The sequence below is a fragment of the Phocoena phocoena genome, chromosome 17 (assembly GCF_963924675.1).
Source record: "Phocoena phocoena chromosome 17, mPhoPho1.1, whole genome shotgun sequence".
Classification (NCBI taxonomy): domain Eukaryota; kingdom Metazoa; phylum Chordata; class Mammalia; order Artiodactyla; family Phocoenidae; genus Phocoena; species Phocoena phocoena.
Window position 1 is genome coordinate 14,967,550 of NC_089235.1, and position 26,058 is coordinate 14,993,607.

At 43.5% G+C, this 26,058-nt stretch overlaps 1 protein-coding gene across 2 annotated transcripts in view; it reads left to right on the forward strand.

The window, feature by feature from the left end:
- Positions 1-26,058, forward strand: part of SULF1 (sulfatase 1) — a 62,615-nt gene that overhangs the window by 35,381 nt on the left and 1,176 nt on the right. Inside the window, exons 5-17 of one of the 2 annotated variants that reach the window (XM_065895695.1) lie at positions 1,061-1,211; positions 2,147-2,322; positions 4,033-4,161; positions 4,439-4,495; positions 5,278-5,407; positions 16,977-17,193; positions 19,380-19,632; positions 21,159-21,255; positions 21,689-21,783; positions 22,096-22,161; positions 23,117-23,289; positions 24,925-25,067; positions 25,162-25,285. In XM_065895695.1, coding sequence (XP_065751767.1) covers positions 1,061-1,211; positions 2,147-2,322; positions 4,033-4,161; positions 4,439-4,495; positions 5,278-5,407; positions 16,977-17,193; positions 19,380-19,632; positions 21,159-21,255; positions 21,689-21,783; positions 22,096-22,161; positions 23,117-23,289; positions 24,925-25,067; positions 25,162-25,285 — 1,811 coding nt within the window. Of the gene's footprint in view, positions 1-1,060; positions 1,212-2,146; positions 2,323-4,032; positions 4,162-4,438; positions 4,496-5,277; positions 5,408-16,976; positions 17,194-19,379; positions 19,633-21,158; positions 21,256-21,688; positions 21,784-22,095; positions 22,162-23,116; positions 23,290-24,924; positions 25,068-25,161; positions 25,286-26,058 lie in introns of those variants that run through there. The other variant, XM_065895697.1, reaches the window with a different exon arrangement.

Below are 26,058 nucleotides of genomic sequence, written 5' to 3' on the forward strand. Positions count from 1 at the left end.
TGTGAGGTAGCAACATTCAATGGTCCAGGGAGTTGGGGAATATTTCAAAGAGAAGGTGACATGCTTTGTGCGGCCCCAGAGGAAAGTATGGACACCTCTTGGATCTCTGCAATAGATTAAATATAGGCTTGAACCACCTGTCCTAGAACAACAGAACCCACTTCCCTATAGTTAACAAAAAATTATGCCCTGCACCTATATTGATTTGTCTATAATGAATAGCTCTATTGGTAAGCATGTATATAGCCGTAGACTTGGTTATAATTCCAGCAAATCCAATTAAATTAATGGTATCTTGGCACAGTGGTTGAGAGTCCACCTGCCGATGCGGGGGACACGGGTTCGTGCCCCGGTCCAGGAGGATCCCACATTGCCGCGGAGCAGCTGGGCCCGTGAGCCATGGCCGCTGAGCCTGCGCGTCCGGAGGCTGTGCTCTGCAACGGGAGAGGCCACAACAGTGAGAGGCCCGCGTACCACAAAAAAAAATAATAATAATAAATTTTTAAAATTAATTAATTAATGGTATCTATATACAAGGTTAGGAATGAGAAAAATTCATAAAGACTTGATATGTAAGTAATCCATAAAATACCCTAGTAAATTCAAGAGAAGAAAATGTATTGAAATTTTGATTCCTCATCATTGCACATAATGTAATTAACAATAAAATTTTTCGAGTTAATATCACCATGAGAACATTCCTTCTACATTTCTGAGTTTTATCTGTAGATTTGTAACATGACCACAATCATGCTGACGTGTTTTTACACGTTTTAGTCAAAGGACCCAAAGGAACTTGCACTAATTAGATTTTTAGCTGCCAGTCTTGGTCTTCTAAGTTTGAATCCATATACCTTCAGAGGGCTTGTGCTGTTTGGGGTGGTGCGGACTTCAGATCTCTATATAAACACAGAGAGATGTATGGGAGAAAAAAATACTTTAGCAGTGTCTAAATTATCTTTCCTAAATTGTTATTGTTATTTCACAGCCTTTAACTTGAGATGTGTCTCTAAATGGCTAAAAAGCGTATATAGTAAGACTCCTTTCTGGATATTTGCAGAACTCCTAGTTATAACTATGCACCAAATATGGACAAACACTGGATAATGCAGTACACGGGACCCATGCTGCCCATCCACATGGAATTTACAAACGTTCTACATCGCAAACGGCTTCAGACTTTGATGTCAGTGGATGATTCTGTGGAAAGGGTAAGCACACGAACTTGCCTCAGTGACAGGTTTTGGTCCAGCTCCCCTTACGTAGACCCATTCTTGCCAATCCTGTTTTTGTAGTTGTTGTTGTTTTTCATTTTAAGAGAGAGAGTGTGTGTGTATTCAGTTAATTTATCATTGCTCCCTTATCTCGTCCCCTTTCTATTACCTCTCCATGCTTGGTTCTTGTGGAACCAGTAGCAGAGAGGAGATGCAAATCAAGACATCATAAATCAAGGGCTATAGCCGCAAATACCTTCAGGAATTAAGCAAATAATGTAAGTAGCTAAATCAGATCCAGTATAAGGCAATAGGGAATGGTGGGGCTTGTGGTGAACTTGAAACTAAGTGCCCCCATCTAAAGCAAGGAGCAACTACTCAACTTCAACTAATTTTTGTTGTGTAAGAATGTGGATCCAGTATCAAGTCCTCTGGCTTCTGAAAGAGGCCAGAAATACAAATATTTTATTTGAAATTTCCTGAATTTTAAAACATAAGCCAAACAAGACATGCCTGAAGGCTGGATCTAGCTGGATCAGGCTCAGAAATAGCCTGTTTTTAACCCTTGATAACTAGATATGAGTGATGATAGTCAAATTTGCTTTTAAATGGAGTTTTCAAAGTAAAACCTTAAAGTTTGGTGGTGGAGGTTGTTTTGTGGGTTTTTTTTTTTCCAAATAAGCAAACTAAACCTTTAAATAAAGCGTACCAGACTCACAAAAGTTACATATTATACAAAATCAACTGTGTTATTAGACTTTTTCCCTCCAGGATTGCAGGCAACTGGAAAATGTGGGTAATGTACATGTTTGTCGGCCTTATTAAAGCAACTCTTGCCTTCTAAAAAAAAGGTCTGGGTGAAATCACGGCAGCACTGTCGTCACCTTACGCCATCACAATTGCTTCTGACTGGTGTCTGTGCTGTGTTTCAGCTGTATAATATGCTCGTGGAAACGGGGGAGCTGGAGAACACTTACATCATCTACACTGCCGACCACGGTTACCACATCGGGCAGTTTGGACTGGTCAAGGGGAAATCCATGCCATATGACTTTGATATCCGCGTGCCTTTCTTTATTCGTGGTCCAAGTGTAGAACCAGGATCGATGTACGTATTTCTCTGTTTCCAACATTCAGCTGTCATAGCTCGTGTACGTCTGAGATAATTCAATTACCAATCTCAGGCTCTGGTTTCCTTTCATCCAAACAAAAAGGGTACATGTAGGTTGGTAATTCAGAAGACAAAAACCTCCTCCCTGCTCCACCCCTCCCCCACTTCTGCCACATGTTAAATTAACTAAAGTATACTCTTTCAAGAGAAAGGAAAAATAACTGTATCAGTGATTCATTCTCTCAAATTTACCAGAATGCATGAGGCTGTGTGCACAGACACAGAATGTGATCTTTAAGAACATTTTCCTTACCTTCTTTGAATCTTTTTTAAAAAATAACCAGTCCTTCTTCTTGTTTTGTTTTGTTTTTTTTTTTTTTTTTTTGCGGTATGCAGGCCTCTCACTGCTGTGGCCTCTCCCATTGTGGAGCACAGGCTCCGGACGCGCAGGCTCAGCGGCCATGGCTCACGGGCCCAGCCGCTCTGCGGCATGTGCGATCTTCCCGGACCGGGGCACGAACCCCGTCCCCTATATCGGCAGGCAGACTCTAAACCACTGCGCCACCAGGGAAGCCCTTGTTTTTTATTTTTTAATTATTACTAAAGAATTTTTTAAAGAAAATTAAATTTTAAGAACTTTAAATAAAGTTTAAATAAATTTTAAGAAAAGAAGCCTGAAGGACTGGAATTCCATTTCTGTCACCTTAAGCAAGTCTCTGCATCCCTTTGTATCTAGATATTCCCATCGTAAAATGGGTTTCATATGCCCTACCGATCAAAATGTTTTGTGTAACTGTTAGTAGAGATATAGCAGGTGCTGCCCGTTAAAAAGCATCTGTGAAAAACTTCTGATATTATTATGGAAGCAATAGGCAATACTCAAATGGAGGCAACTCAACCACTTAAATAAATGTGTTTTTAATCATTAAAAAAATGTTTTGTGTAAAATGAGATCATGTACATGAAACAATTATGGAAAGAGTGAAAGAAAAGAGTGCAAGTAGAATTCAAAAGCTGGAATGATCCTTAAAGACCATCCAGCCTGGACCCCTGATTTCACAATGAAGATGTTCCACAGACAGGGTACGTGCCTCTCTCAGAGTCCCCGCTCATGGAGGTGGCAGCCTTGGGGCCCAGATCCCAGATATTCTGAGTCTCATCTACGAGTCTCGTCCGCTGCTGCATTCCACTGCATCCTGGAGACGAGGGGATGGCAGTAAGAAGGACTTCTTTGGAGAATGTTATCCTGTCTCTCCAGATCATTGGAAACCCCTGGGGAAGTGTCAGATCTAGAGTGAGAAGGCTTTATGTTTGCAAGACTAGGAAGCATGGATTGAATTCAAGTATAAAAACCTTGGGTCCTTTTTCAGAAGGTTGATTTCGGAGCCCTAGTTCAACAGAGGAGTGGTGGACTATTGGGTTTCAGAAGAAAATACACAGCTTACAAAAACCAAATATCAGGCCACAATTTGTCTGTCAGTGTGGCCAGAGTTCAGGGGTGCAGCATCTCTCCAGCCCTGTGACAGCCAGTTCATCTTTCTCTTGGCCCTGGTTGCTGACCACTCAGGCACCTCCCAGATGCAGCCACCATCCCTTGGGGACCAGAGGAGAGGTTGAGAAGCAGTGAAGGCCAGGGAGTCCTGGGATGGAGAAAACAGCCCATCCACTGGTGCTGGGTCTGGGGCGTGACCATCTGTCCCTTTGCAGAGTCCCACAGATTGTTCTAAACATTGACCTGGCCCCTACCATCCTGGACATTGCTGGGCTCGACTCACCTCCTGACATAGACGGCAAGTCTGTCCTCAAACTCCTGGACCAGGAAAAGCCAGGTAACAGGTGCGTCAGTTTTCTTCCCCTGAGCCAGCCCTGAGCACATTGGCTCCCAGAGCTGGGCAGCAGCTGGCAGAAGTAGAGGCAAAATACCCTTTGCACCTGAGGATCACCCAGAGCTGAGACTTTCTTGGCTGTTTGTGAATAGCGTATTACTGGAGATGCAGTCCCGGTGTCCTGGTCTGCGGGAAGTGAGAGGTGTTGCTTTAAATAAACTGTTAGCACAGATTCGTTTGGAAAAATGTCCAAATGCCAACAGTAAATATTATTATTTTGCTTTCAGGTTTCGAACAAACAAGAAGGCCAAAATTTGGCGTGATACATTCCTCGTGGAAAGAGGGTAATTATTGGTTCCTAGGGTGCTTCTGGGCACCAGTCCTAGTGGGCAGCTCTCCCTGCTGGGAATGTTTTTCCCCTTATTTTGGTTTACTAAGCGTGCAGATTTCATAAACTTAGTCATAAGACTGAACATTTGCGACTCATCCTTCCCTGGCCAGCAGAGTAATGATTGTTGCATCAGAATTGCAAAGATGGGACCACAGCCCTTACGTGGCTCTGGATTGACAGTTGCATTTCTCCACTTCGCTTCCTAATTGGACCAGTCAATTGACTTTCTCAACCTTCTTTCCCATCTTCTGCCTGACACGCTTTTCCTTCTTTTCCTTATGTGCCTTTACTAGTTTTGACTAGACAAATATATGAGATTGTAACTGTTCCTGAGTCACTTCTGGGTTTGCCCTTTTGATTTATAACGCCCAGTGTCCTTGTTTTCCTCCATACTTACACTGAGCGGGAGAAAAGCATTTCTATCATTGCTTTTTAACAAGAAAAGAACTTTGAGCCTGGAAAGCTAAACGTTTCTGCCCAGAGTTTTGAAATGAATGATTTTGGAGGAAATGACTCTTCCTCCCCTGACCTCTCGTCCTCATAGTTCCCAGCTTGTAATTTTTTGCAAAGGACTCGTGAAATGTGGGGTTCCTGTGGTTTTACCCTTGATATCAATTTCTTGCTGCCTGGAGAATGTGGAGTCATGTGACAGGGAAGGAAAAAGAACAGGCAGGTCTCAGCGAAGGTCATTTCAGATCCCTTCTCACAGAAGAAGCTTTTCCCTTTCTGTCAAAGGAAATTTCTACGTAAGAAGGAAGAATCCAACAAGAATATCCAACAGTCCAATCACTTGCCCAAATATGAGAGGGTCAAAGAACTGTGCCAGCAGGCCAGGTACCAGACAGCCTGTGAACAACCTGGGCAGGTGAGTGACACAGCTTTTCTGCACCATGACTCACATGCTCCTCTAATTCTAACGTAAAATATTTTCAACATGTCAAATAATGTACATTTATGTATAAAGAATTTCTCCGTAGCCGTCATGGAGTACCCACTGTGACATCTTTCCCGTGACTGGGCAGTGTCTAACTGGTCCAAGCTGGGCCTTCTCATCACTGCTTGGGCTTCCTCCAACTAAAAAAGATGGTGCTGGGCTTCCCTGGTGGCGCAGTGGTTGAGAGTCAGCCTGCCGATGCAGGGGACGCGGGTTCACGTCCCAGTCTGGGAAGATCCCACATGCCGCGGAGCGGCTGGGCCCGTGAGCCACGGCCGCTGAGCCTGCGCGTCCGGAGCCTGTGCTCCGCAACGGGAGAAGCCGCGGCAGTGAGAGGCCCACGTACCGCAAAAAAAAAAAAAAGACGGTGCTCTCAGAGACTTCCAAATATCCACCCAATTAGCCAGCATCCGTTCGAGATATCAGACATATGAAATGGATAGTCAGGTTAGAAAGATCAGAGACTGGTTCCATCTGAGGGAAAAGCTCCATCCCTGGGGCCCCTCCTAACTGGCCATCAGGAAGGGTCGAGTGGTAGCTTAATCAAGATCTTAGGTAGATGACTACGTATAAAATAGCTAACTAGTGAGAGCCTACTGTAGAGCACAGGGAACTCTACTCAATACTCTGTGGTGACCTAAATGGGAAGGAAATCCGAAAGAGAGGGGATATATGTATACGTATAGCTGATTCACTTTGCCAAAATCTAACACAACATTGCAAAGCAACTATACTCCAATAAAAATTAATTTAAAAAAAGAGATCTTGGGTAGATGCTGAGCCTCTTCTCTGGACAGTGAATCACCCCAAGAGATTGGGTCTCCCCATGCTGACTAAGATCAGATGTCATCTAACCCAGAGAGGCGGACAGAGTCTGCGACCAAGGTAGAAGAATGAATAGGGAAGCCATATTCTCTTTGATTGTTGTTTCTACCTGTGCTCACAAAATTTCTGACATCAAATATTTCATTAGAATGAATCCTCTTCATTAATAGAAATATTACCAGGGAGTTCAGGGCTACCCAGGACACCAACTATTACCAATAAGAACTAAAGAATTACCGTGTGATGAATTAACACAGATCTGTTTTTAAGGAAAGTGAGAACATAGGAACACAAGTTACTTTAAGCACTCTTGATGGAAATCTATGCTAGCTGGGAGAAATACACTAGGTCATGACGAGAGGGACTGAATTTCTGCCTAAGTCATTGCAATTTAGAACAAAACTGGAGGAAAGAGAAAAATCACATTTATCGAGCATTTGTCTTATGCAAGACACTGCACCCAGAGTTTTATACACATTAGCTCAATTTAATCTTCGCATCCGTTGAGTGAAGAAGGCGTAGACATCCTCATTTTACAATCTGGGGATCCATAAGTTTTCTGATTAAAAACTCTGGCCTCTTGCTGCTTTCCAAGGTAAATTTCATGAACAAGGTGAAGAGAAGTTCAATTCTTCTGTGAGTCTTTTTTTTTTTTTAATTTATCTGACCTCTGAATAACCACACAACTAGCCAACACCAATCCAAGGTATCAGACACATGAAATAAATAGCCCCGTTATTATGAAAATGGCCTCACTCATTATACTCTATTTATACGACATCTAGCGTATTGAATACATGTTCATAATGAACTACTTGACCCTCATATGCTCTGAATTTCCTCATGCCTTTTCATACACAGGAATCCCTTTGAAGTGGAAAGAGGTGAGGAGGGAGGTCTCTTGAAGGGAGGGATAAAACCAGGCCTTCATGGCACTCTGGTAAGTCAGTTTTCAAGTGCTTAGTGGAGAAGCTTAGACCTATTCATTATATTTCAATTTGAAGTCTTCAAATCCTTCTTATGGAAGCTCTAAGTATTATTATGATTAAACTCTCAGAATTGTTTTGTAGCTCTAAAATGATTTTTATGAGCTCAGTAGTCTAACTTTACTTCTATTCAGGAGTTGGAAATATTCAGTGTTAAATATATCTCACGCACATTGGTGATCTTACTATTTCAGCCCTTTAAGTGGCGAGACTTATAACCCTTTGAGAATAAGATACCTGGCCTACCTTTCAGTATACAGTTTTGCAAGCCTGTCCATATGGCTTGCGCTAAAATTTTCATGTATGTCCTCAAGGGCAAATGCAGGATAAACTAGATTATTGGCACAAGCTCTTCACTCGTGTGCTGAGTGCCGACTATGTTAAAAACTTCACTTTGCTTTTTTATATTAATAGTTTTCTAAACTCGTTTTGCCCCCATGAAATACTTTAATATTTGGCTCCCTGGAATTTTCCTCTGCTGCTTTATTTCTATGTGAATCTGTCTGAATTTGGATTCTATCACATAAATATATGAGAACTTCTCAAAGAGCAGTCTCTTTGAGAAGTGCCTGAATTAATGGAGCAAAGAATTAGACTCCTCCCAATGGTGATTTCTTTCTATAGGTGGTGCTCAAACCATAGCTTTAGAATCTGAGAACTGAGAAAATTTTGAGCCTCTTCAAGGCAGTTATTAAATCTGTAGGTCTAACTTGACATAGCTGTATTCTATAAATCTTTATATGTTGGCCTTTTGCTCTTTTATCTGGCTCCACTTTGAAGATTATCTTTTTTTTTTAGAAATTATATTATTTTTTTTTTTTTTAATAAATTTATTTATTTATTTTTGGCTGTGTTGGGTCTTCGTTTCTGTGCGAGGGCTTTCTCCAATTGCGGCGAGTGGGGGCCACTCTTCATCGCGGTGCGCGGGCCTCTCACTGTCGCGGCCTCTCTTTTTGTGGAGCACAGGCTCCGGACGCGCAGGCTCAGCGGCCATGGCTCACGGGCCTAGTTGCTCCGCGGCATGTGGGATCTTCCCAGACCAGGGCTCGAACCCGTGTCCCCTGCATTGGCAGGCAGATTCTCAACCACTGCGCCACCAGGGAAGCCCGAAGATTATCTTTTTAGTTACAATATCACTGACTTTTAGAAGAAAAGAAAAAAAGTCCAGAATAATGAGATTGTTCAGGAACAAGGCAACAGCTGAGGCTAGAGCTAACCTGCTTGGGTTTCCTTCCCTTGACATGGGATTCACACATGGCTTGTGCCCTGCTTCTCGTCCTCTAACCCAAGTGAACGGCCTTCCTTCAAAGGCAGCACCATCTTGTTTTGGTCTGACCTTCTGTGTGGTGTAGAGGAAAAATCAGCACCATTAGCCCCATTCCTTTCACTCCTGCTCCCCAAAGAAACAGTGCACCTCCCCTCACCAGACCCCCGTGCCTGGTCACCGAAGGATGGTTTGGGGTCAACGTGGATGCAGGAAGTGGAGTAAATAGGAAAGAAGAATGTGAAGTTCAAAGGTTTGGCTTAGAATACTGACATCCACTACCTTTCGGTTGTGTGTTCTTGGACAAAAAGCTTAATTTCTCCTGAGTCTTGGGTTTTCTAGCTCAAGAAAGAAACTTGATCTCTGTCTTTGGAGGAGGAAGTGATATTATATATGTAAAGCGCTAGATAAGCTGTAAAGCATGTGCAACTATTGGATGTTGGGTGTTACTATTGTTCCAGGCCATCTGACCTGTTGTTTTCATTCCTGTGAAGCCAACAGGCAGTTAAAATGGGCCAGGATCCCAGACAGTTGGCATCACTTCACCACGTGAACAAAACAACCAGCAGGGACTAATTAAGACAGCAGGGACATATGCGTTTGCATTACTTCCATGTTCCTGAATTAATACGAGGCTGAACGTGAATTCCCACCACCCTCTCAGCTGGCGTTGCACCCCCAAGGGTATTTACGTACACACTACACACACACACACACACACATGTATGTGTGCATGTATGCACACATGCACCCACTCATGTACAAACTCAACTTCTGTCTGAAGACTCTGGCTCAACAGAGAACAGAGATCAGTGACGCTCAGTTCTGTCTGCACATTGGAATCACCTGGGGAGCTTTCGCAATCACTGACGTACAGCCTCGCTGCAGACCAGTCAGATGAACATGTCCGCAGGTGAGGCCAAGGCATCTGTATTTTTTAACAAAGTTACAAACCACAGACCCGGAATCTGAGGATGTCAAAGTTGGAAGGAGGCTTAGAAATCTTCTAGTCAAATGATATTCTTTTCCTAATAAGGAAATTTAGATCCAGAAAACTTAAGCCACAAACCCAGTGTCAAAACCTGCATCTCTTCACTTCATGTTCAATCTTTTCTTCCCCAGAACATGCTACCTCTGCAAAAATAGAAGACAGTAGATTTTTCTCTTTGAAATTGTAAATGGCATTTGCTACCCTGAAGCCCTCACAGCATCTTGGGTAGCACTTCTCAACCATGACCTCACATTAGAATCACTTAGGCGGCTTTGGAAATGCCCATGTTCGAATCCCAACCCAGACACATTAAATCAGAATCTCTGAGGATGGGACCCAGGTGGCAGTGGTTTTTTTTTTTCAAGCTCTTGGATGATTCCTATGAGCAGGCAAGATGGAGAACCATTCATGTTGGGTGAACATGATTGGGTTCGTCTTTCCTCTTCCAGGTACAGATATTGACTCCTTAAATAGGAATTACATAAATGAGAAATTCCTGGGCATTCCATTTTGAAGTACATTTTATATACTCTCTGTCATTTAAGAGGAAAAAGCAACTTGTTTTCTTTTTATAAAGCAAGTGTCATATCCTTCTGTAAAGTTGTTGAATTCCAGCATCTTTGTAATTTAGTTTGCCTTTCTACTATTGTATCAGTACAAAATAAAAAATCTGTTGAAATTCTAAAAGGACCCCAGCATCAAGCAAAGTAAATTAGAATGTAGCACGTTGAGTGTAAGCTGGTTCAGCTCCAGGATCTATGTCGTCATCCCGAAATTATCCCTCTGACCAGAGATCCCTGAGACCCTTTGTGACCAGCTACAAAGCAGGAATAAAAAGACATTTGCCAGTAAGTTCTGGCTAGAATTGTTAGTGCGCCAGAAATGGGCTGCCTGTTTCCAGAAACCCACTGAGCCCTAGTTAAGATCGCGGGATGGCTTGTAACCATCCACTGACCCACCTCTCCCTGCCCTGGCTCTCCTGGTTCCAGAGAAGCTGGCCAGAAAGTTTGCGCCCCCAGTGCTTTGCTCTGGCTGAACTCTCATTTGCACTGGAGCCCAGTGTGGAAGGCAAGCCTCCTCCTAGCTTCAGCCTGCACTGAAGGATGGGTCTGAACAGTTGGGCATCTACCTAGATGCTCGGCTTCTTTGCATTTTTCAAAGTACAAATCGCAGGGTTAAACATCAAACCTTATTTCATAATGTTCCAAACAAGTCAGAAACAGACAAACGTTAAGGACAGACACTTTCTCCATCAACTACATAATGTGGCCCCACCTTATTTAATTTTTACTCTCATTTCCCAATATGCCCGCCCTGTCTCGTAAACGTAACATTCTCACCTGCATGTAGGTTGTCACCTCTGTCTTCCCAGGTGCCATTCCCTCAACCTCACACTGTGCCCCAAACCACTCTCGTTTCGTATCGGTGTCCTCATCCATTGGGATTGCATCCTGGGTCCACTGCTTGCTTGGTATGTGACCGTGGGCAAGTTGTTTAACCTAACTCTGCCTCAGTTTCATCTGTAAAATGGGCGTAATAATAGTACCTGCCTCCGGGAATTACTGTAAAGATTATAGGAGTTACATATGTCAAGCAGCTGGAGTGGTCCTTGGCACATAGCAAGCACTCAGCAAATACTAGCTATTGATGGTTGGCCAAGGTCAGTTCACCAGTTTTACTTTCCCTCATTCGCAAGAACCATACTTCTTCCAGCATTCCAACACTGACTTTTACAAATGGTTATTCATAAAATCTAAAGGAGGAAACATTTTCTCTCTCTTCTGCTTTTCCCTCTCCCCTTTCCCCTCCCCAATCCCATCTTACCCCATCTCAGAGAAAGCAGGAGATAAATCTCAGCACAAGCAACTCTATTTCATATTTGTGAGAAAGTTTGACAAGAGCTTGAGTTAGTAGCGATTTGAACAAGGATGCTTATGTGGTCTTATATTCCCCAGCGTTGAGATGAAAATTCTTTTTTTAATTGAAGCATAATTGACATATAACATTATATTAGTTTCAGGTGTACAACTTAATGATTCGATATTTGCATATATTGTGACGTGATTGCCACACTAAATCTAGTTACCATCCATCACCGCACAGTTAAAATTAAAAAAAATTTTTTTTTATTGTGGTAAAAGTCACATAATATAAAACATACTATTTTAACCATATTTAACTGTACAGTTCAGTGGCACTAAGTACATTCACATTGTTGTACAACTCTCACCATCATCCATCTCCCGAATTTTTCACCTTCCTAAACTGAAACTCTGTCCCCATTAAACACTAACTCCCCATTCCCCCTCCCCACCCCACCCCCCGCCCCTGGCATCTACCAATGTACTTTCTGACTATGAATTTGACTATTCTAGGTACCTCGTATAAGTGGAATCAAACAGTATTTGTCTGCACCTAATGTATATTGGAATGCATTTTTTAAAACTTATTTTATTTATTTTTGGCTGTGTTGGGTCTTCGTTGCTGTGCAGGCTTTTCTCTAGTTGTGGCGAGTTGGGGCTGCTCTTCGTTGCAGTGCGCAGGCTTCTCATTGCAGTGGCTTCTCTTGTTGCAGAGCACGGGCTCTAGGCGCGCGGGCTTCAGTAGTTATGGCTCGCGGGCTCTAGAGCGCAGGCTCAGTAGTTGTGGCGCACGGGCCTAGTTGCTCCACGGCATGTGGGATCTTCCCGGACCAGGGCTGCATTGGCAGGGGGATTCTTAACCACTATGCCACCAGGGAAGTCCCTGGAATGCATTTTTAAGGTTAACTTAATATATGTCCTGCAAACAGATGGTACCTTCTTTTTTCTTCCCCCTGTGCTATACAGTAGGCCCTCACCAGCCATCTACTTCATACAGAGTAGCGTACATAGGTCAATCCCAAATATTTTTTCCTTGTGATGAGAACTTTTAAGATTTATTCTCTTAGCAACTTTTAAATGTGCCCAGTAGAGTGTTATGAACTGTAGTCACCATGCTGTACATTACACTCCCGGAGACTTATTTATTTTATTACTGGAAATTTGTACCTTTTGACCCCCTTCACCCATTCTGCCCACCCTCACCCTAGATGAAAATTCCAAACACATGTCCACATGCAGGTAACTGCTTTCCATGATGCTGGCACTGGCTTAAAGGATAATCAGGTTATCAGAAAACTACTGTATTGTGGTTGCATCTCAGAGAATATGATTTGACCCGAATTAGGACCAAATCCATGTAGTAAGACGTATAATAAGAGAAAACTAATGTGCGTGTGTGCCTGTGTGTAAAATTAAGCTTTCATTGCAGTGTATCTTCGAACAAGTTGTAGCCAAAGTTTTTTTCTTCCTCGTGAAAACGGGTATAAGTAGGTCTAAATAAGAATACAGAACATTCCTAATCAATCTGAGAAATATATACAGTTCAAAACGTAGAAACTCTAATGATCCCCTAGTGGTCACTTCCAGAAAGGGAAGTAACCAAAGTTCTATCACCATCTCCTACTATGCTGAGCATTTTACATGGAACATTTTACACCTGAAAACTCTTCTAAAAAATAGGTATTGTGCCCGTTGTAAACATGAGTTTCAGACAGGAAAGTAACTTGACCGAAGTCGCACAGTTGGAGGGTGATGCTCGCAGTCTCCCCACTAAATCCTAATTACTACATTTAAGACAGTTTACAGCCAGGGAACAGTACCTTGCCCAAGGACTGGGTAGCCTTATTAAAGGTCGATTCTAATAGTCGTCCTCTGGCTTCGTGGAGTGCATCTTTTCCTCAGAGCTCTGAAAACTCTCAGCAATGTACTCTCATGATATATCCTCAAAGCCAGGAGGAGCAAGTATTGTTTCACCAGATGTGGAATCTGGAAGAACAAAGAGATTCTGCAGTTTGCTCAAGGCCATAGAGTTAGCAGCAAAGGAAGATTAAAACTGAGGTCTTCAGATCCCTAACCCAATACTTATCTCCATTAAAAATGGCTGCCTCTCATCAAGTTTACATTAGATCAAATTCTTTAAATAATAAACTGTGTGTAACAATCATGAATAAGAATAATAGCAGCTGCCTTTGTCGATGGCCTGCCGTGTGCTAGGTTCTTCCTATGTGTTATCTCTAGTACTCATATGACCCTGCAGAAACTTAGAGTGTGTAGCTGAGTTGCCCCAGGCCCCATAGCAATGTGATAAAGCTGATAATTCAAATCCAGCCTTCTCTGGCTTGAAAGTCCAGACTTTCCCACTAAGCGACATCAATATGGGTATGAAATGCCCCTCCCAAGTCCCAGGCAGAATGTAGGTGATATTCACTACTACAAAACCCTACTCCAATAAATGAATTATGGTAGCACTTTAGGTTATTGTGAACATAAAATGAATAAATCTTTACATAAAGCACTCTACACCAGTACCTTATATCGAGTAAGAGTTTAATAGGTGAAGATAATGTGACATTTCTCGTTAGGTTGGCTTCCACCCAAGCAGCTGCACACATGATTCCTTGAACCAAAATAGCCAACCTTCTCTTCTTCATCAGGTGTGATTTACCTTAAGTTACATAGAATCCATCAAAAACACTAAGACATAATTGTTAAATGGAGTGATTCAACGCTGAGCTAACTCCAGGGAACGATTCAGGAGTAAGAGACTTGGTCCTTGCCCTTCATCCCAAGTTTCAGTGTAGTTGGAAAGGCTAAAATGGAATAATAATAACTTTGGAATTATTGAAATAGTTTTATCGAGCGCCTCGCCCACAGTAGATGTACAGAAATATTTGCGGAATAAATGTGCGCTAAATTATCAGCACAGACTCATACGTCAGAGAGGCAGGAGGAGGATTGAGATGGTGTCCCAGAGATCAGAAAAGGAATTTGCAGGAGTGAGTGGTTGGAGAAGATGGGCAAAACTGGATCTGACCATTAACTGATTTTACCGATAAAGTCCAAAAACAAGATGAAAGCGAGGCAGCGTGCCATCTGTATTTCGGGAGGGCGCTGACTTAACGAAGCTCATTTCTGAGGTTGATTCCACGTCGCATTAGCCTCGCCCGAGCTCAGGCTCTCATCTGACTCTGGCAACTCTTCTGCAATGCAAAGTCATCTCATTATTTAGAGCCTGTAAATGGCTTGCAGCGTGTTTCAGAGCAATTCTTTTTTTTTTTTTTAACATCTTTATTGGGGTATAATTGCTTTACAATGGTGTGTTAGTTTCTGCTTTATAACAAAGTGAATCAGTTATACATATAAATATGTTCCCATATCTCTTCCCTCTTGCGTCTCCCTCCCTCCCACCCTCCCTATCCCACCCCTCTAGCTGGTCACAAAGCACCGAGCTGATCTCCCTGTGCTATGCGGCTGCTTCCCACTAGCTATCTGCCTTACGTTTGGTAGTGTATATATGTCCATGCAATTCTTTTCAAAGTTCTCTTTCTCCGCCTCCCTCTATAAACTCTCTAAGTAAGATGACCATTTAGTTGCCACTATTTCCAGGTTTGATTGCTCAGCCATAAAAACTGTCATGATATCGGACACTAAGATGACTGTGGCCATCAGTCATCTGATGTGTGGTAATTATATTTCATTAAAATTCCTAGTATGCTTGCCGGTGAGAAGGTTTTCAAAGCCTCTAGATAATTACTCTATCTAATAGGGTCTATGACTTGTTCAGAGAGTCCGTGGTATAGAAAATAATTGGCTTTTTTGTCAGTGGCTCCTGTTTCATACAAGAATGTGTGCGGGTACATGTATGTATGTGGTGTTTGTGGGTATATGTGTGTGTGCGTGTGTGTACACGTGCATGCATATATGTATGTCTATTTGAGTTTGTATGATACATCATCCATGCCAAGGACCATGCCAGACCTTATGTGTGGTTAAATTCAACTCTTCAGGAAAGAAACACACTTTCTCTTCATCTCTATCCCACAGAAATCAACAAGGAGTTTGGCTAATGGGAAAATGCAGGTTGTAATCCAAATAGGCTAAGTCACTAAAAATTTTGCCTATATTTTTGTGTTCTACAGGAATCTACTTGTCCCTTCAGCTCTTACAGGGCAAAAAAGAAAAAAGAAAAATTTTAATGCATTGTGGTTATAAAACTAAGGAAGGTTTTCTGGGCTTCCCTGGTGGCACAGTGGTTGAGCGTCCGCCTGCTGATGCAGGGGACACGGGTTTGTGCCCCGGTCCGGGAAGATCCCACACGCCGCGGAGCGGCTGGGCCCGTGAGCCATGGCCGCTGAGCCTGCGCATCCGGAGCCTGTGCTCCGCAACGGGAGAGGCCACAACAGTGAGAGGCCCACGTACCACAAAAAAAAAAAAAAAAAAGAAAATATATAACTGGCACAACAAACGCATAATTTTACAAATACTTTTGCTTTGGCCACAGTTTAGAAACGTGTCTGTTGAAAGAAAAGAAGTATCGATAAAAATTTTACACAGGTGACACTCATACATGGAAGGGAAAAAAAAGACACAAGTTTGATAATACTACACTGTAGCATGTTGTAACAAACACAATCAATTTAAAATAAAAGTCATTGGTCTTCCTATTTGCCAGATTAACATTTTAGGGAGGGAGAAAGGGGAAAATGAAAAGTAAAAGGAAGGTTATTAGATCTTTAAGTCAGTTATAGAGGATCACATGAAATCACCCCCAGGCAAAGCTCTGTTATTGCAGCCAGGTTTGATACTCACGAAACAGGGTGGGGGGCACTGAGACCCGATCCTGGGGCCTACTCATCCGGAAGTTAGCCTACAAGCTCTGTGGCTGTCTTGAGACAAAGCTCGAACTAGAAAACCCAGGCCCAGATCCTCACGCGTGTCTCCGGGGAGGTGAACCTTTGCCTCTTTAGGGAGCAGCTTCTTCTCCTGGCTGTGCGCTGTTTGTAGAAGGATAAGAAAAAGCACAGAGAAAGCCTGGCACATCTGCTAATGTCTGGGCTGTATGAGCTTCGCCTTGCCCCGTGATGGACTCAGATTAAACTCATCTCTGTCTTCCTCATGTGCCACTCTTCCCGGGCTCGCAATTAGAAAATTCAAGGACAGAGAACAAAACAGCCACGTTTGTTTTTCCAGAAAAAGAAGGGTCTGGTGAAAACAGCCCTGACAGCTGTGCTCTGTGGCTTGGTGTGTTAAGTAAGGGCTTTTACGTGTTTCATTCAAGGCTCTGTTTAGACTGGATGCTGAGGATTTATATATCAATTTTTGGGCTCTGGTGTCATTGAGGTAGCTCTGATTTCCCATGACTTTGTGGTCATCTGTATTTGCCTGCAGTGAAGGAAATACCTAAGAGAACAGGAGTCAACGTAGTCCAGGGTCACTGAAAAGCTGGCCTTTTGTCCTTGGCTCTTTTTAAGGGTGCCGCCAGGGTTCCAAAAACAAAAGCAGCAGTCTTTAATCAGGAACACCTGACTCGGGATGGGGGGTGGGTAACTTGCTCTCACGTTGGCTTTTGCAGAAGTGGCGGTGTGTCGAGGACGCGTCTGGCAAGCTTCGGATTCACAAGTGCAAGGGGTCTGGTGACCTGCTTGCCGTCCGGCACAGCACGAGGCCCCTCTTCTCTCGCAGCTTCCACGACAATGACAAAGAGTGCAATTGTGGAGATGCCGGTTATCGGGCCGGCAGAAGCCAGAGAAAGAGTCAGAGGCAGTACCTAAGGAACCAGGGGACCCCGAGTAAGCCATTCGCCGTGACCCTCTCAGTGGCAGCCCAAGGCCTTTGGGAATGGATGTTAGGGAGACAAAAACGTCTTGATCCATCTACATGTTAGATATTATCAATGCACAGGTTTGGGGCTAAAAGCAAATAATAGTTCTGTTTACAATATGAAAGCCGAGGTCATTTGAAATTTTGCTTTGTGAATATTAAGCTTAGGATGAAAATATATTCAGTAAAAGCAGCAGACACAAAACATGCACACTTAAAAAAGAAGGAAGAGAAAAATCCGAGGTTTCAGTGCTTGTGCATTTAACTAACAGGAGAAGCATAAATGCTTTTTTAAACGGCATAAATGCTTTTTTAAACGGCATATCTGTTTTAGGATGATATATGTTTCTAATTCCTCTTATTGACTGGCGGGGTCAAACTAGCCGAATTCAGCATGAGAAGCAGTGCCTAGCATCTTCATAAAAACTCTTCTCAGGCAGCTGTCAGATTCCTAGGAAGCGGCACCTTCCATAAAAGAGCGAGAGTCTAGTGCCATCTAGTGGCTTAATGTGAAAAGTGACTTATTTCTATGATAACGCCTTTCTGAACTGACCAGGGAATCAAATCATTCACTAGGGTGCAATGGAAGCTCTTAGAACAGGCTTTTTTATCCTGGCCTTCACAGATGAACTTTATAGGATCATGAGCCTCTAGCATTTTATCCAAAATTTTAAGTATATTCTATGTGTATATATGCACATGTTTCTGGATGTCTGTAACTTTCAACAAAATATTAAAGGAATCAATAACCCCAGAGGCTGAAAATCATTGACTTTGGAGATTTTCCTCCTGAGAGAAAATGCCAGGTTTAATCATTCACACAAAGATTTCAAATGGGAAAACGACAAGGGACAGGACCCCTGACCCTCTCCCTTAACAGAAGCCATCTCCAGTGTCCAGCTTGGAGGTGGGGGAAGCCTCTTTTCTCTCAAGAAGTTCAGTTGTCGCTCCCCAGGCACTGACCATAAAACACACTGACTTTTCCGTGTGGAGCACAAGCTCAAGAAGTCTGGGGCCACTTTTTCAAGCCACGTGGAGTATTGTGTGTTCGAGAACGGGAGTGAATGCTCTTCTTTTGCGTAATGATGGAATTCGTGAGCGCTCTCAGTGATCCAGTGCACAGGGGCGTTTCCTCTGAGAGCCGCACCCTGCAGAGAACGAAATGATTCTGAGCTCACAGCCAATGTGCTCCCTTTCTTCCTGCTTTCGCAGCGGGCTGGACACATAAGGCCACTGAGGGGCCCCGCCCCGGCCCCCCCCCCCCCGCAGAGCCTGAGTGCATCTGATCAGCGGGGAGCGGTGTGTGCATGTTAAAGCTCTTATCTAGCCCACAGTGAGCCTTGACAGTGGTCTCTGGTGACCAGAGAGCACATTCATCTCCCCCTGGCGTTACTGTCCATCGGCCAGGCATTTAGTCAGTTGGCCGATGAAAGCATTTGCAAAATTTAATTTTTCTTAGAGCAATCTTCTATTATTTGTGCAAATAGAAAGTGTCTGGAGCATTCACCTTTTTGAGAAAGCAGCCCAGTGTCGTGGGAAGACTGTGATCTTTAGAATCTGATCGGTTGTAGTCTGAGATCCCACAACTATTGGCTGCGTCACCTGGCAAATTATGTAACCAAAGCATCAGTTTTCTCATCATAATATAAAGATGATAACAAATTCATGAGCCCGTTTTGACCATCTGATAGATTTTTTAATGTGAGGATTTATTGTTATAATTCCTGTCTTTCATGATTGTGCATTAGAGATAAGGACGATAGGAATAATATATAGCAAAAGCTCGTTATAGTCATTACTATTACTGATAGCTTTATCCGAACTGCTTTGTAGTTTACTTTGAAAACTTGATGTAGAAGTTCACAGCCTGCCCTAAGGGGAAAGGGTCTTAGAGATCACCTGGATCTACCCCCTCACTTGAGGGATGAAAGGCCTGAGACCCAGAGAAACACACCATCCAACACAGGGCTCTGCACTTGCAAAGCCAGGACCATGGCCTGCCTCTCCCGGTGTGCATTCCCCTGGGCCGGCCACTGCACCATGATGCGCCCCTCAGCAATGCCTTCCCCAAATGCTCACCAAGCCTGGCGATCATCTTCTTCCCTCCTAAACTACACCTGGCCATCCGTGTTAACCTGTCTTCCCTTATTTCCAGAGTACAAGCCCAGATTTGTCCATACCCGGCAGACACGCTCCTTGTCAGTCGAATTTGAAGGCGAAATATATGACATAAACCTGGAAGAAGAAGAACTGCAAGTCCTGCAACCACGAAACATTGCCAAGCGTCACGATGAAGGTCGCCAAGGTCCCAGAGGCCGCCAGGCCACCAGCGGCGGTGATGGGGACGCGATGCTGGCCGACAGCGGCAATGCCGTGGGCCTGCCCGCCACTGTCCGAGTGACGCACAAGTAGGAAGGCTTTGTGTTCACGGGGATTGAGTTCAAAGTCATCCCTCCGTATCATATGATTTTGCCCCTTTACAAAAAGCGATATCACTCAGCAGTACGGTGTTCCTAGAGCTGGCCGATGTGACACGTTCCTGGGGGTTAAAGAAGCAACAAGGAGTCCAAACAGTCATAGATTTGGACGTTTGCTTTGGGTCCGTTTCACATGAAGGCTGATCAACTGGGCGTTTAGCCAGAGTGATGCCGTCACATCTTGACTCAGCAGGAGTGGAATTCTGCCCCGAAGCAGTTACCTTTGTGGAGTCTAGAAAACACATGGAAAACATTACTGGGGCTGGAAAGGCTCTCAGTGCTGCATGGGCACTGCGGCTCAGAGCAGTTACAGTGTTAGACTCTCAGAAATGAAACACAGCCCAAGGGAGGACTCTGGGTCCCGGAGAAGCTTCCAGAAAGATGGCGTGGGTTGAGGATGGATATGAGATGCAGAAACACCTGACCTCTCCAGATCCCAGGGAGTCACAGAGATGGGGAGGGAGGAGATTCCCCTCGGCTTTAACCGACTGCCCTGGGTCTTCAGTTCCTTCCAAAATCTGTGTGCTCTCTTGATAGAGACATCTTTTCTTTCTGAATTTATTAGCAAGATCTTTTGTTTTCTCTTTCATTTCATCACTTTAGGGAGGTGGGGTGCTGTGAGCCCTGCCAGCATCTTTATCTCTGGGACGGGTCTCCTGGTGCCCACAGTGGTTATGGTTCCAGAGGCTCAAAGACTGAGACCCGGGTTTGTTTCTCATTCAGTGTTGATTTGCTCCCCCATCCCACCTGCTGTCCGTCCCTGGGGCTGCTTCTTTGCTTCAAACTTAATGGGACACCTCAGACAGGCTCTTTGTAACACAATGAGTGGGATGAATAACCACCTTCTATCTCTGTATTTCTTCACATCAACCATTTCCGTTACAACTGTGAGAACATCTTTTTTCCTACAGTGTTTGGTGGGGCTTTCAAAAATGGAGGTTTTTTTTGGGGGGGTGATATTTGTTCATGGGGGCGTGAATATTGAATGTTGCCTTGATCTTTGTGATGAATGACGTCTCTCTGATACCATCCTCTGTCCTCACCAGTAGCCAGGAAGCATTCCCACTTATCCTTGTCTGTAGCTCAGCTCCAGGTAACTGCTTGCATCCAGATTAAACAGTTAGAGCAGCGGTCCCCAACCTTTCTGGCACCAGGAACCGGTTTCATGGAAGACAATTTTTCTACATGTGCGGGGAGGGAGCAGGGGATGGTCTAGGCGGTATTGCGAGCGATGGGAAGAGATGGGGAGAGGCAGATTCAGCTTCACTCTCTTGCCCACCGTGCACCTCCTGCTGTGCCACCCAGATCCTGATAGGCCGCGGACCACTCCTGGTCCATGGTCTGGGGGTTGGGGACCTCTGGTATAGAGGGTAATGAAGTTCGCTTGGCTATTTTTAATTGCTTTTTCATATTAGAATAGAAACCTGCTTCTAATGTTGTTTGCTTGGTTTTTGCAGATGCTTTATTCTTCCAAATGATACAATCCATTGTGAGAGAGAACTTTATCAATCAGCCAGAGCCTGGAAGGACCACAAGGCATACATTGATAAAGAGGTGAGCCATGGCCATGTACTTGGAAGGTATATTCCAAAAGCACACTCCACCTGCCAGCCCTGCTGTGTACACTCACCTTTTTGATAATTATGTGAAGAGTAGAAGAACAAGCTGCTTCTGCTTCTCCAGTGATACAGCGATATTCCTGTCTGAAAACAAAATAGAAGGTGAAAAAAGCATGACCTCTTGAAATCTCTGTGAGCAAAACGATTCAGTTATAAAAGAGGCAGCTATGTTAATGTTTATTATAACACATCGTTGGAATATAGAGGTAGACATATTCTATGCCCAGCTTGTTTCCAAATTAATTATCACCTCAGATGAAGAGCTGCAACTGTGTAGCTGTAAACACGGAAAATAGGGTGGAAAGAAAGACGCTTTGTATAGAAAATGTTGATCTTAAAATGCCGCGGTTGACATGCGTGTTTTCCAGATTGAGGCTTTGCAAGATAAAATTAAGAATTTAAGAGAGGTGAGAGGACATCTAAAGAGAAGGAAACCTGAGGAGTGTGGCTGCAGTAAACAGAGGTGGGTGTGTGTCCATCCATGGTCTCATTTTCACACAAGCTGCAGTGACGCACAGTAGGCTTGTTTCTCTCTTTTACCAATAGAAAGCTTAATAAATTGATATCATATATTGTAATGATCTAAACCATGTATGTCAAATTAAACACGTCATAAACCTAAGCAGAAGCTTAAAAAAAAAGTCCCATTTACTTAAAAGATTGTTACATACAACAAAATAACTGCCCGCCTTGTATTTTTCTTCCATTATATAAATCAACTGTTTGATCAAATGCACAATTATGAAGACTCACTTTTCAACCTTCTTGCCTGCAGCTATTACAACAAAGAGAAAGGTGTGAAAAAGCAAGAGAAATTAAAGAGCCACCTTCACCCATTCAAGTAAGTAACTGTTTTTGCCACATTTGCTGGGAGTGAAGGACTTTTTGCAGGGCCTTTCTGAAAGGCTGCTGGGACTCCTGTGTTCCAAGTGGTGCTGCTTAAGAAAAGTAGACGCAACTGGGAGGGCATTAGCTCAAGAAGTTGAAAACAAGCACACGTCTTGCCAAGGGACCATGGCAATCGATATTTTTGGAATCCCAGGGGGGAGTATCATTTGAAGTTCTGCTCTAATTGCGTGTGTGCTCTCTGCCGGCGTATCGGCTGGTATCTAGATTGTACTCCGTGCACTGCTTTCTGTGGACAGTGATTAGGAGATGTGGACTCGCTGAATTAGGTCTGTGTGTTCTGTAGAGCAGCACGCAATTGTGTTGAATTCTATAAGTTGGAAGAAAAAGACATCTTCTTAAAATAATCGTAAAATGTGCGTGTAAAGGGAATTTAATATTTGAGCCTCAACAAAATTTGAGCCCTTCATGGAAAGATCAAGATAATAAAAAAAGGTTTTTTAAAATTCTTTCCAAGCCTATTTTGTAGGATTTGTCCAGAGAATTTTAGAAACCTAATTCAAGTCATCTAATCCGACCAATCATTGACTTCGTGGCTGATAGATACCGGGCCACCAGGAAGTTAAGTCACTTGCCCAAAGGGCATGGCCAACAGGATCTACTGATTCACATTGACATTTATTTCCATCAATGTTTGCATGTCAATAGGAAGAAAATGTCAATCCTGTTAAGATTCAGTAAAATTCTAAGAGCGTCACTTCATGAGTTTGTCTTCAATATGGCTTACATTTTGTGTTTCGAGGCCCTCTGGAAAAGTAAGGCCATCCATTATTGTGTGTCTACTGTCTTATGCTTAAATATAAATATGTGTGTGCGATTCATAGCAACAATCCTATTTTTACTTGAGAAAGGGCTTTCTGATCATTAAAAAGTCCCTTATATTGGAACAGAGAAGCCGCTCAAGAAGTAGACAGCAAACTGCAGCTTTTCAAGGAGAACCGCAGGAGGAAGAAAGAGAGGAAGGAGAAGAAACGGCAGCGGAAGGGTGAGGAGTGCAGCCTTCCTGGCCTCACCTGCTTCACGCATGACAACAACCACTGGCAGACGGCGCCGTTCTGGAACCGTGAGTTGCCCCATCTAACTGCCACTTCCTGCCGCCGTCCCGACAGCCAGCAGCTCGTGCCCAGTCACTTAGACTAGGAATTCAGCAGCTCGAAACCAGGACTCTAGAAAGATTCTAGATTAAAGCATCATATCATTGTCTATACTGACAACTGGAATCATTGTTCCCAAAGTTACGTTTTTCTTTAGAAATTTTTATCTTGACGTTTTGTTTGAAAATGCCCAGCTCTCCGTGGGTTTTTCTCCTGACGATATTTCACAGAGTACCCAGCCCCTGACCGACTTCCGGCCCAGCAAGACTGCTTTGCCACTAAGGAACTAAATAAATGGATGAACGGTTTTGTCCCCAGTGTATTTCATTTCTGCTTTATTTCAAGTGCATGGAGACTTGCACTTGAAGTCCAGGTCAGTGTTTCTCAAACTGGGATTTGGAGACTCCCAGGGAACCAGAGACCATCCTTGGGGAGACCTAGGGCCTATTTGTGATCATTTTTGTTTCTCTTTCCGTTTTGGTGCATCTTGATTTCAGGGTCTCTGTTTGCAGTTATGTTTACATAATGTTTACATACTCGAGGCTGAGTGAACTCTTAAAGGCCTAGCTTTAACTTTGAATGTGGGGATCTGAGGGTCACAGAGCTTGCTGGCGATCTGTTCTCCATCAGGCTCTGGGCCGAGCAGGGGAGACACACGATGAGCGAGACACACCTCCTTCTCTGCCCTCAAGACACTTATATTCCGAGAGCGGTAAAGAAAGAAAGTAAACGAAATCAATAAAATAATTACAAGTTGTAATAATGCTGTGAAGGAAACAGTGATCAAAGTTTTTAAAAGGGTCCCTTTTAGAGAGGGTAGGGATAAAGGGCCTTTCTGAAGAGGTGAAATTGAAGCTGAAACCTGAGGCGTGGAGAGAAGGAATCATGTGAACAGGGGTTGGGGGTGCAGCACCCCAGGCAGAGGGAGTAGCAGAAGCTTTCATTGGACCTCTCTTTCCCGTACTTTCTACAAGTCAACCAGTGGACCTCTGCGTGGTACAAAAGATGTTCATGGTAACAGTCCATCTCATGTTCAAGTGTTGTAGAGAGTCTGCAAGATCACAAATTTTGTCATCCTTAAATCCACTGAGCGGCGCTCAAGCCTCCTCCAAACCCATCCACACTGCAGAATCCCCTCTCTTTCCAGGCACCATTTGTGCCACGCGACCATCTGACATTCAGAGCAAGCTAAGGCACTGGGTCCCTCTTTTTATTAAGGAACCATTTTTTCCCTCTTTAAAAAAAATTACAACAACCATAAATAGGAGTTCCGATACTTTCCTTCCTGTTCTCTACTCAGTCACCCTGTTTTGGAGACAGTGCCCCACAGAGCTAAGGGGACAGCAAACGAAAGAGCCTGAAACCTCACCTCCGCCTTCAGCCTATCATCACCCTCCTAGGTTGCCATTGTTGTTTTGCATCTTCACCTAATCTCACAGCAAATTTGTACAGAGAGGGGGAGAAATGTAGTTGTTTTTAACGTCTACACGCACAGTATTGGCAAGAAAATGTGAACTTCGAAATGTAAAGATAGGGAATGCTGGAATGGCTGGGCTCCTGGGTTTTCTCATTCTTTTCATTTTGTTTTTCTTTCTTACTGACAGTGGGCTCTTTCTGTGCTTGCACGAGTTCTAACAATAACACCTACTGGTGTTTGCGGACAGTTAATGACACGCATAATTTTCTCTTCTGTGAGTTCGCCACTGGCTTTTTGGAGTATTTTGATATGAATACTGATCCTTATCAGGTAAGTCAATATGTTTTCATTTTATGAAGCTTATTGAAAATGGAATAAGCAGAACGTGAGCTTAAAGATACTGTCCTGGCCGCTTCATCCACAGCTCACAAATACCGTGCACACGATAGAACGGGGCGTTTTGAATCAGCTACACATGCAGCTGATGGAACTCAGGAGCTGTCAAGGGTATAAGCAGTGCAACCCAAGACCTAAGGGCCTAGAAGTTGGTAAGGAAAAATAAATTTTTTTTGTCCCATAGTACCTGGAAAATTCTTTCTGTTGTCAAGTTTTCTGCCTTTGAAACATGTAGTTGGGGATAGAAGATATAGAAACGTCTAGTTTGGGATCCTTACAGGGGAAACTTGCCAGGCAATTCCAAACATATTTTGTTCTCTAATTTAGCTCTGGTGCACTAATGAAAAATTTAATACCCCCGAAGATTTGGGGAGTGTTTCATTCCATCTCTCCCAAAGATCCATTCTCTTAGTAAACCTCAATTCCTGATGGAAGCATCCACTGGAAAACGGGATGAAAGTATTGGGGGTTTATTTGTTATGGATGTCAACAGTCATAAGATATACTCTAGGTCAACCAGGATATCCTATTTTTTTTTAAGAGAATTGGGATGGAAACACACAATGCCCTATTTCTGCTTCTCAGAGTTTGGAACTCCCCCAGTTGGATCCCTGCCCACGACACATTGAATTAGATTTCTTCTGCAAGTATTTCCCATCTGAAACTAGAGATGTTTGAACACAACGTGGTCTTGAGATCTGAAAGTATAAGAGGGCCTGTATGGAATCAGCCAGATGTTCCCTCCCTGGCCTGCAATGTTAAACTCATTTCTCCTTTGGCTCATGGAGATGCAGTTCTTTTCAGGGTCCGTCCCAGCTCTTTCCTGGTTAATGAGAATACTTATTTTCTCATAATTCCTGTGGAAATGTAAATGTCAGCTGTCCATAGGAGGAAGGAGAAAGAGCTGAGGCTGGCCAAGGGCACA